Source organism: Bacillus rossius, chromosome 1, assembly GCF_032445375.1.
Source record: "Bacillus rossius redtenbacheri isolate Brsri chromosome 1, Brsri_v3, whole genome shotgun sequence".
Lineage (NCBI taxonomy): Eukaryota > Metazoa > Arthropoda > Insecta > Phasmatodea > Bacillidae > Bacillus > Bacillus rossius.
This window is the reverse complement of record NC_086330.1, coordinates 62,728,630-62,740,278: the sequence shown is the minus strand read 5'-3', so window position 1 is coordinate 62,740,278 and position 11,649 is coordinate 62,728,630. Positions and strand designations below refer to the sequence as shown.

The 11,649-nt window shown below is 41.2% G+C and overlaps 1 protein-coding gene across 3 annotated transcripts in view; it reads left to right on the top strand.

Moving 5' to 3' along the window:
- The first annotated feature begins 4,489 nt into the window (after window positions 1-4,489).
- The window catches only part of LOC134536771 (dedicator of cytokinesis protein 9), a 187,711-nt gene continuing 180,551 nt past the window's right edge, over window positions 4,490-11,649 (top strand). For all 3 annotated transcript variants that reach the window (XM_063376696.1, XM_063376690.1, XM_063376705.1), the window contains exons 1-3: window positions 4,490-4,700; window positions 8,305-8,421; window positions 10,047-10,219. In XM_063376696.1, the coding sequence (XP_063232766.1) occupies window positions 4,602-4,700; window positions 8,305-8,421; window positions 10,047-10,219 (389 nt within the window). In that variant the 5' untranslated portion in view covers window positions 4,490-4,601. The remainder of the gene's footprint in view (window positions 4,701-8,304; window positions 8,422-10,046; window positions 10,220-11,649) is intronic.

Here is an 11,649-nt window from a genome sequence, read left to right as displayed (position 1 = left end):
CAAAATGAACGACTTCCAGGAAGCATATGAGTCCTGGGCCGACGTGTACACAGTACGTCGTAACAAAGCTTCATCAAAGGTGTCAAGTTCGTGTTTACATGTTTTCTTACGCTTCTGGTTGGGCGTCTCAAAATATGTTCTTTCACTAGTTTCATTCCTCTAGCCTCCCTTTTAATTGTTTGTACAATTGTGCGAGACACACCCGTCGCCTTAGCTGTTCTCAGCTGTGCTTTCTCTAGTGAAATGGAGGGCTCCTGCAATGCGCTTCATTTTCCATAAACTGCAGAACGTTATAGACTATTTCCCGCGCCTGCGAGTGCAGATTTTTACTCTTAACTTTTGACAACACTGGAGGAATTTTATGTATAAAGTTTGACGTCCCCTAGCCCAGCGTCCCTTGGTCCCTGTCGATGAATGCCCTGGGAACTCGCCCCAATTGCCCGCGTAGCTCCAGTCGGAGAGGGAGTTGTGTTCAGGCCAACGTCGCCGGGACCGGAATAAGTAGGACGGGCAGGGTTCTCGTGGAGGTTGGAGGTTCTGGAGCAGGTAGTACGGAAAAGTGCGTATTGTCTGTTTCCACGAGCGGATTTATTTAGCAGAAGCCCTATCGCAGCCTGGCCGACACGTTGCGAGGCGAACGTTCTCACTCACCGTGACCTGGACTCCCGAAATTACACACAATAGTCAGCACGTGATCCAGTATGCCTGCTGGAGGCAGCCCTGTGACGGTATCAGATAGTAGCGAAAACTCGGCCGTACTTAACGGGTACTTGAAGCGGGGCACAGCGAGATCACGTCTGCTCTGCTCGACAGCTAGGAAGCGACTGACCTCCCCCGCCCGCCCGCACGCCGCTACGCGCGAGCTGCGGAGGAGGGGAAGGGGAAACAGGCCGGAAGAAACGCGAGCTCGCGGCGGACCAGGCTACGGATCTACACGTTAACACAGGCACTGAAAAAAACATTATTTTCATAAAATATAAATACAAATAAATTACAAATAAAATACAAAATATAATACAAATACGTGGTCATCCATGAGCGGTCCAGGGCGCACGCGGGTGCGTCCCTGATCGAAAACACTACACCACTGCACTACTAAAGCAAGAGAGGGCGCTGACGAGGCATAATGGCCTGAAGGAGCCGGGGAGACACTTGGGTCGACGTCAAATGCCTCCCCCCCCCTCCGACAAGGCCGTTATGTCCGTCAGCGCCTCTCATTTACCCATATGAACATGATGCACTGGGCCATTGCACTTAAGCACTAACCTGGTGTGTCCGGCGCCATCGTTGTGTCAGTGCAGACCGTACCTGTCGCCATGGGGGCGGCCGAGTTGGACGGTGGCGGCGGCAGCGTGGCGCCTTCAGCGGCGTGTGTGGCGGACAGTGGCGACTCTCCTATGGTGGCGCGCGTGGCGGGCGGCGGTGGCGTGGCACCTTCAGCGGCGTATGTGGCGGGCAGCGGCGACGCTCCCAAGGTGGCACGCGTGGCGGGTGGAGGTAGTGTGGCACCATCAGCGGCGCACGTGGCGGGCAGCGGTGGCATGGCACCTTCAGCGGCGTGTGTGGTGGGTGGCGGCGACATCTCAAGGTGGCACACATGGCGGGCGGCATTGGCGTGGCATCTTCAGCGGCGCGTGTGGCAGCGATGCTCCTAAGGTGGCATGCGTGGTGGGCGGCGGTGGCGTGGCACCTTCAGCGGTGCGTGTAATGAGCCACGGCGATGCTCCCAAGGTGGCACGCATGGCGGGCAGCGGTGGCGTGGCACCTTCAGCGGCGTGTGTGGCTTGTGGCGGAGATGATCCCAAGGTGGCACGTGTAGCAGGCGAAGGTGGCGTGGCATCTTCAGTGGCGCGTGTGTTGGGTGGCAGTGGCGCACCGTCTGTGGTGGGCGGTGGCGTGGCACCAACGGCAGCGCGTGTGGTAGGCGGCAGCGGCGCACCCTCCATGGTGGGCGGTGGCGTGGCGTTCCTTTGGTGACATGCATGGCGGGCGGTTTTGGCATGCCATCGGTGACATGCGTGGCAGGCGGTTGTGGCACGCCCTCGGTGATGTTTGTGGTGGGCAGTTGTGGCACGTCCATGGTGTTGTGCGTGTTGGTCAAGGCATAGTATGGCGTTGTCTCAGCAGACTTGAAGTGCATTGTCTCGATGTCGATACAGCCTGATGTCGCACCAGCAACCCAATGGTCTGTTGGAGGCGGCAACGTCTGGAGTATCATTGTCTCAAGCAGAGACATTGTGAGCAATATGTCAGTGTCTGCACAGTGTGACCACTCAGCTTTCATGGTCGTTTGGCCCCCAGGAGTTGTGGATGTGTGAACTTCCGGGGGCGGCGTCGTGACGATTGCGGCAATGCCTATGAACCGCTTCGGTCGGCACTGGTCACACGTTAATCCAAACATCCACGCCTCTTCTCGAGCGATCGGATGTGAACACTCCTCGTGCCATAGATTTCCGCACTTCTCGCAGATCCACACATCAGATGTCCCACCGGGGCATGAATCCGCACCGCACATCGTCATGCCATATGTCCGGTATTCAAAACAAAATCCACATTCATAATTTGAAAAGTGATCGCAACTCTCGCCTGTCTCTAGAAAGTCCGCGTCGGCCCAGGACTCATATGCTTCCTGGAAGTCGTTCATGTTTATCGGGAAGTAATGTTAGCCGAACAGGAATACAATCCGTGCCTTCCACACGGCGTTATCTCGCCCCGACGATCTTTGCCGCATCGCCATCTCCTGTTCGCGTCGCTCCCACGTTGTGCGGCCGCACCTGCTTCCTGTCCGCACCCAAGCATGATAGACATGACCAGGCCCCCGCGACGCCGTTTGCGTGCGTCCCGTGCACTATGACTTCTGGCCGCACTAGTTGGGTGCCATATGACGTCCCTTCGCCCTAAGTCCCTTGGTCCTTGTCGAAGAATGCCCTATGAACTCGCCCCAGTTGCCCGCGTAGCTCCAGTCGGAGAGAGGGTGGAGTTCAGGCTAACGTGGCCGGGACCGGAATGCGTAGGACCGGGAGGGGTTCTTGTAGAGGTTGGAGGTTCTGGCGGAGGTACTATGGAAAAGTATTTTTTGTCCGTTTCCACGAGCGGGTTTATTGTGCTGAAGCCCTATCGCAGCCTGGCCAACATGTTGCAGGACGAATGTTCTCCCTCGCCGCGACCCGGCTCCCGAAAATACACATAAAATAATTACCGCGCGACCTGGTATGACTGTCGAGGCAGTCCGGTGACGAAATTTGCTAGTCGCGAGAACTCAGTCGTACTTAGCGCGTACCTCGAGCAGAGCAAGCGATAGCACGTCTGCTCTGCTCGGCAGCTAGGAAGCGACTGCTTCTCCGGCCGCCCGCGCGCCACTACGCGCGGGCCGCGGAGGAGGGCATGGGGAAACAGGCCGGCGTGGGAGAGACCCGACCTCGCAGCAGGCCAGGTTGCGGTTCTACACGTTACATAAGCACTGCAATCGAAATTATATACATAAATATATAAACACAAATTACCAAAGAATTATAAAAACAATACAAATTATTATACAAAATACGAGGCCGTTCGTGGGTATTTACATAATAAAAACACAATTACAAAATAATTATAAAAACAATACAACTTATTATACAAAAATACATGGTCGTTCGTGGACGGTCCAGGGCGCTCGTGGGTGTGTCCCTGATCGTAGGACACTATCACTGCACTGAGTTGCACTACGGGGGAAAAGTACCTCCCTTAGGCACACGGTGGACAGGTACGGCCTCTATGTTTAGGAGGGCACGATGACTGTCGTCAAGTTGTACTTTACTGAAGTACTGCACTACATATGTAACACTGGCTCTGAACAAAAGTGATACACTACATGTACACAAACCTCAGATCCAAACTGTAAACAAAAAGTTTAGTAAGTACCACGGATGTGTTAATGAACGTATTCGTCGGATTTCACCGAAGGACTAAGTTTTCACTCAGTGCAGTAGCGTGTAGCCCCTGTTATGAAGTTATGAATTATCGCTCGTTGTTGCGGCATGTCTACCTTCCCCGATGTCGTGACCCACATACACACATCTATTTTATAACCGACACCCAGCCTCTGAGTTATGTTGCGTCCACTGTACACATAAGTTTCCGCTTCATTTAATTACTCCATGGTGCCAACTACAGATAATAAAATTTGTGGAAATTTCTATAAATCGTCATCCAAGACTTGACAATATTCGTTTTAATTAAAAATATTTTTGAAATGACATGACTTACAATTTCATTATATTAAGCCAAGTTGTTCTGTTGTATTTAATTATTTATCGAAATAAAATAAAGTGTTCAAATCATCGACAAATTTTTAGAACCATGCTTGCTAAAGTTAAAATTATATATTGATTTATTATGTACTTGGAATACTGGCCAAAGATAAGTAGATTATGTTTATTACTTTAGATTTAAATTTGTTATGTTGATACCTTTCAAATTTTAGGAAATTTTGTGTTTTGCAGTTAGGTTAAATTTTGTTTAAAATATGGCTACTGTCGGATGTGAGGTGTCTCGTAAATTAGGACGTGTTTACTTGACTGTAAAAACATTTGGTTCTAAGACTAATAACAGCAAATAAAATGAGCGAAAGAAAGTTTACGCGAGGACTGAGCAAGCCTGGAATGGCTGCCCAGATGAGAGAAACTGTATCGCAAGTAGTTAGAGAGACAACGGCACAAGTAAGGGATCTACTTGTTTGTATAATAAAAAAACATGTTTCTGTCAAAAATTAATCAATTATTTGTTAATTCTCTATTGCCTGCACAGACGTACTATTTGCAATAATTTACAATAATTGTGCAACGTAAGATTAACTTATCAATTTTTGGCCAACAAGGCTAGATTATTTATATTATTTACTATATTGTTATATTTAACTAACGTCATCCCTTGTCTTCCTGTACTTCCTTGAGAGAGTGTTTTTTTTTTTTTTTAATTTTGTTCAATTTATTGCATATGTTAGGTTATTGTAAGTACAAGTATGCATTAAGATATTGGCCAAGTTATTATACATAAATGGAGTGATGCATTTACAATAAATTAATTAATCGAATCTGGGTAGATGTAGAAAATAGCTACTATTAAAAAAATTAGAAAATGTTTTTGTGTATAACAAATGTTAATCTTTCTGCTAAATGGCATTTGTGAATCAAAACTGGATTTTGAATTGTTAAATAAACAAACATTTACGAGAAGAGTTATTATGTTGTGCCCATATTGTGTCCGGCTAAGATGACGATTGTTCCTTGCACATACAAAAATACCTTTGAAAAATATTCGATCTGATGCGGCAGTTTTTTATTTATTTATTTATTTATTCAATTTTTGTTCTGTAGATCCCATATGGAGGTAAGGACTCCGGGATATAGAACAAGTCAATAATTACAAATATATACATATATACAAACAAACTGTACAACCACAAAAACTAAATATTACAGAGTACTTTTACATTTAAAAAATAAGAGAGATTAAAAAAAAAAGAAAAAAATGGGTACATAAGAAATTGTATAAACTGAAGTCTAAAGCTCAGAGTGAAGAGTTAGTTTACAAAACTCAATATTTTTCTCCTCGTTAGTGTTTGTTAGGTGTAAAATTCTGTCTCCGATTGTTAATATTTCAAAACTGTTAATGTTTGCATTTAAATAAAAGTTTGAAGTGAATTTTGCTATTCATTCTTTGCTCGTTGTATTATTTACATGTCCGTTACTTGATGCAATCGAAAGAAAACATTCACTTTTGCCTATCACTCCTCATAGACCTTGCTGTATCAAAAGAATGCTGTAGTAACTGTCGTGGAGGTGCAAATAAAGGGAACTGTGTCCCGGTGGAGCTACTGGGCTTATGTTACACATCTGGGACCTAAATTTCTAGGTAAAAAGTCAGAAATATGAAGAAAATGGAGGTTATATTACGTTACATGTGACATGGCACCGACCACAGACACCCTTCTTCTCCCTTCTCCTTCAAACAACCACCTTCTATCTCTTCACCAGGTAATGGAGCAGTATAATGTGAAAAAATTTAGGAATGCACCTTCGCTCGAGCAGTTTAATTTTCAACTTTAAAATTTAATACTTAAATATGTAAAACATAAGAGTGTTTAATTCTGTTTGTAATCAAGTCAGTGAGGTTTTAAAGGGTTGATAATGAATTCCGACTGGCAGTATTCAAAATATGACTTAATTGTTTGTGATACTACCATCTTAATTTAAATAATAAAATATTCATTTTAGATACAATTTTTCCAACCTCCTGAAAACATGCTAATTTTTACATAAAAGTTTTTGGGTGTTGCTCCAGCAGTGCTACAAGCTTCGCTGGCTATGAGCGAAATTAATTAGAAAACTTTGTAGTTAATATAAAAAGATTAAAAGTGTACAGGAGCTACAGGATCTAAACTGTCAGTTATCACTGCTGATGTAATGAGAATGTAGACAGGCTTGATGGATCGCAGAAGGCAATTGTAAGGTTTTGCATTGCAGCGCATGTTTGGTTTACACACAATATGCTGCAATATACTTGCAAAGTAATCTTTTGCTCACCTATGTGTTTATGTACCAATGTGGCAGATGGAGTCTCTTGTTAAAAAAGATGAAGATTCCACATAATCACTTATCAGTAGTTCATATCCATTCATAAGTACCTACATTTCTATAGCTAAGTAAGGCCAACTTAAAGAGAACCAATAGTATCTAATGATTTTCTATAGTACCTGAGATTAAAATATGTTGTACATTTTAATTTTAAGCAGATTAGTGAAATTTTTAATAGTATTAAATAAAAGACATTGACATTCTTCTCAAAGATAAGGTCTAGCAAAAAAAAAAAACACAAATATGATTAGGAGAAACTCAAGCGGAATATCTTTGCTGTTAATTTATATTTAGCTCCATCAATATTATAAGTGCCCACTTGACAGCATAAAAGGCAGTCAGCAAAAACTGACTTGGTGTATTTGAAAGGCTATTTGATTAAAATGCAATATGTAAATGAAGAGAGGGTAGCAACATGTTATTGTAAGGCAACTGGTCCGACCAGATGTACAAATGTACGTACAAGAAAGTTATACATGATGAAGTAGAATAAACAAAAGAGCTTATTGTGTCATTATTTGGAGTAAAAACTGTTGTATCAAATGGGGTGTAGTCACAAAAATGAAAAACGCACCAATGTGATCCGTGCATGCTCGCAGCATTGACTGGTGGTGGTCGTCGCAGAGATCACACAAAGTGCACAGTTCACATGTATGCCGTGGAATGCATTGCCTCAGAAGGCTGGCTGTTAAAACATAAGCCGTAAAGGCTTCAAACTATTAAGATTTCATTCATCAGTTCCTTCACTCATTCCACTTCGTCACCAGTGACCTTGTATGTGCACACAAAGTGTAACACATTTTCTAGTTACAGTGACGTATTTAATCCAGCATGTTCAGGAAAATGGCCATGCTGGATTAGCGATTGTGCCGGATTATTGAATGTCAGTATAATCTTTGAATATATATACTGTATAGAAGTCGCCAGCTCAGGTTAAAATTTCTAATACGGTTTTGAGGTAGTTGGTTAATTCACCGCCGCAATCGCCACCATCTCTAGGGCATCGACTTGTGGTGGTCCCTAGCGGACAAGTGTCGAACTCTTCAAACACCCCTTCCCCCTCCCGTTGAACGTCCTTGAGCTGCAGTGAATTATAGATGGGGGGTGCGGGGAATGACAGCGGGCGACAGTGCTGCGCTCTAACGTGTAAATAACAACTAATACGATACAGGGCGTTACGGCAGCGCACTGCAGCGGTGAAGTTCCCAAGCTGCTCATCATACGCTTCTGAAAAACGTAGAGTAAATCCTATCCACTCGCGACTTCTATAAAGTATATATATTCAAAGGTATAATTTTAACATGATTATCAAATGTGGAAGTGTGAAATGAAACCAGCTGGAAAATAAGAAACACTACTGAAATCAAAACCAGCCTTCAAAATAAACTCTGAACTAACTAAAAATGCCAGCAGTGCAGTGCTGCCACCTGGCATCCAAGGTCAACAAACAGAATCCATCTGAAAAAATCTGATTGTGAATGGCTCAGTTTGTGTCGAATCACTAAATCTGCCTATCCATAGCACCCCGGATGAAAGACTTTTAACTGTATATGATCTTGTTTTGCATATCTGCAGTAAATGCTTCTTATAGAATAGAGTTAATGTGGTTTTTACAGAAGAGAAGAGCTCATATGTCCACAAAGTTGATGACAGTAAATGCCTAATGTGATAAAACTTCTGATTTTAGAACAAACCATTGTTGGTGGAACCTTTGGATTTTGAAACATTCATTTTGAAGAACAAGACCTTGTTGCAGAATGACCCTCAACGAGAAATTTTGCTGTACCCATCTGATGATGTGTCTGTAAGTATATTTTATTTAGTGTATCTCATTCCCAATTTTTATGATTAAACATTGTCTTGCATTAAAACTGGTTAATTAAGTGTAGATAATGTTGGCAGTCACAATGTTTTTAGTAGTTCTAAAGTCGAGTTTAGATTGTTGGGCTCCTATTGTGCTTTGTCCGCCAAATTGTGTACCGTATGTTTTTAGGTAACCTGGTCACTTATTTTTCATCTGCACAGATACTGACACATGTTATGTTAGTGCTTTCTGTTGCTTAAGAAGTTCTCACTAAAGTTGTAAATGATTAGAAAAATTGTTAAAAATTTATTAAACTAGCAAAAACCTTTATTGGAAAAAAACTTGACTAACTTCACTCGTCAGCTTCAACTGGAATGCACCACTGCAGTTGGTGTTCGCTGGTCTTGCGTGTGTGCTGTAGAGCAGCGAAGATAGCCTTTTGAGGTTCACTTGGGAAAAAGTCAACCTACAAGCTACTGGCTGTATTTGTCTGAGAGCTTGCCATAAGTACTTACTAGCAAAGGTACCAAAACAGTGTAATTTAACATGTGCAACAAAATAAAACAAGCTACAAGAATAATGTATTTCCTGTACTGTCTGTTTGTTCCTAACGACAATTATTTGGTGTGCGATTCTTGCGGTAAATACTGTGCTTACCTCTATGGGCAGGAGGTATCCTGTGTTGCAGACATTACAGCATTGCCGCTGAATCTTTTACATGCAATGTACGCAGAAGTGGTGCACTGTAGGCAATTGCAACAAAGAAGTATTTTTTTGTTATTTTTGCCATCAATCTCAATAAAATGGCACAAAAATTCCATTAACATAAAAAGGTACAGATTTTGTACGCAATAAGATTATTGAAAGTTATTTTGTTAGTGGATAAAAGAGTTGAATGACTATTTGAGTGAGATCATCTAGTGTCTGTTACCAGCAAACAGTGTAAAAGGAATTTGCCTTGAGTGACCTCAGTAATTCCAACCCCAACTAGAGTTAATGTGGTTTGCTCCCTTGTCACATCATTCTCAGGGTTGGCTGCATACATAAAAAACATGGAAAACCTGAAAAAAGTTACAAAATTTAAAAGTAGTAGGGCAAATTAACTTTAATTTGAAAATTTAATTTGAAAGAAAATATTAGCGAAATAATTTCCTTTAAACTATAAAATAATTTTACGGTAAAAATAATAATCATTGGTGTCCCTAAAAAGTTTGGATTAAATCCCACATGTTAGAAAAATGTATTAAAAATAAGAGTGCTACCTTAAGTTATTTCAGTGAAATAATTTTATGACGGTGACAAGCTTTGCGATGGTTGCGTAAAATTATTTAGTAAATCTATATCTAGACTCTCAGTGTGAGAATTGCATTTACTTTTCTATTATTTGAAATTAATTAATTTTTCAACTTGAAAGGTGTATACTAACAGCCTCGAGAAGCACTTTAGACTTTCATCTTATTTTTCCATGATGAACCTGCAGCAAAGTTTTGCCGTCAGTTTGTGACTCGTTCTTCATGAAGGATGGTCTGGGAAATTTGAGCCTGAATTTCTGTGCAGCCATGCTAATGAGTCAGAATTCATGTAAAATTGTTGTTTTTTTTTTTTTTTTGTTGCGCACCTCTCAGCAGGTGGTACTGCCGCGAAGGTTCCGCACGACAACGCACAGCGTGCCCTCTGACCTCGACATACGTGAGTGCAGCCTCTTCACGAAGGAGTGCATCAAGAGTTACACGTCCAACTGGAACCTGATCCATTACAAATACAGTGCCTACTCAGGGTCCTACCTTGAACTACCAAAGTACGTGGCGTATTTTCAAACTGGTTTCCTTTTTACTAGGGACTATCTTACGTCTTTGTTGCACGTGTAATGATGTGTTGCAGAAACTAATTACAAAGTTTTTGCATGGTTTAATAAGAAAATATGACATTCATTAAAATAAACATCTTAAACCTTGCATAGAAAGCAATAGAGAGTTAATGTATTGCTGTTCAAAATAAATGGAATGAAGTTGCATACTGTATTCATCACCTTTTCAGTTTAAGAATTTGGTAGAGATACATATTAAGGCTAAGTAAGATACATAGTTTTGCAGCCACCAGGGAAATTATTTCTCCCATGAATATCATTGCAGGTAAACAAACGTAATATACATAGTTTTGTAAAGAAAGCTTTGAATTTTTAAAATATGATAAAAAAAATTCTAAAAAAATTATTTTTTAATTAATTTTTATTAAGAAAATTTTAAAACTAAATATTAGGTATTTATAAAAACTGTACAAGGCTTTTGCGTTGCACACAATGTAAATGAAGTATCCTGAACATTTCTAAGTTGCTTAAATGTTTACATACCGTATAGAATTTAAATTACTTGAGTTTAAAACTTGTAATTTAACCGACGCGTGTAGCTGAACCAACGAACACATGATGTGTGAGTTAAGCATTACGCCGCTAGACGTCAGGCACAGTATTCCACTATGAGTTTAGAGTTTGCCCGCTATATGTATGTCCCAACTATCGCAGAGCACAAAACTGGTGTCGGTGACAGTAAGTCGTTGTATTTGGAAGATAGAAAGAAGCTAATTGACAAAAACTCTTTCATTTCCTTTGAACTATATTTAACATTGGGATATTTTTTTCCTAATATTTCACAGATATATTTTACGGTACTCTGTAAAACTTTAATTGTTAACAATTTATTCTCTATCGTGGCAACATTTATTGTATTTATATTAATAGACCTATTGTGTGAACCAAACATGACCTAATATATAATATACTTTCAAAATATATTATACATGAGAGCGGAAATGAAGTGGTTAGGAATCTGAAAGATACTAGCAAAACTGTGCCTTACCAATGTAGCAGGTGTACTTTTACAAACGTGCAGTGTTTGCTAACACATTTGAATTATTTGGTTTCAAAACCGCATAAATGTTTTTTTCTTTATTTTACTTTTGACAGCAACACGCGCCCTCTTTCGCTCCATGGTCCGCTCTGTGAATATTAGGTCACGCAATATTTTGAATGTTATTGTAATTTTGGCAATTTTAAATCTGTGATTTATGTGTAGTAAAGTAATTTTTAATTTTTAAAATTTGATTTTTTTATAGTTGGTTGGTTTTGTAATGGTACAGTAGAACCCTGTTATAATGTTTTTCAAGGGAGCACAAGAAAAAAACATTATAAGCAGGAAAACGTTATAAGCAGGAAAACGTTATAAGCAGGAA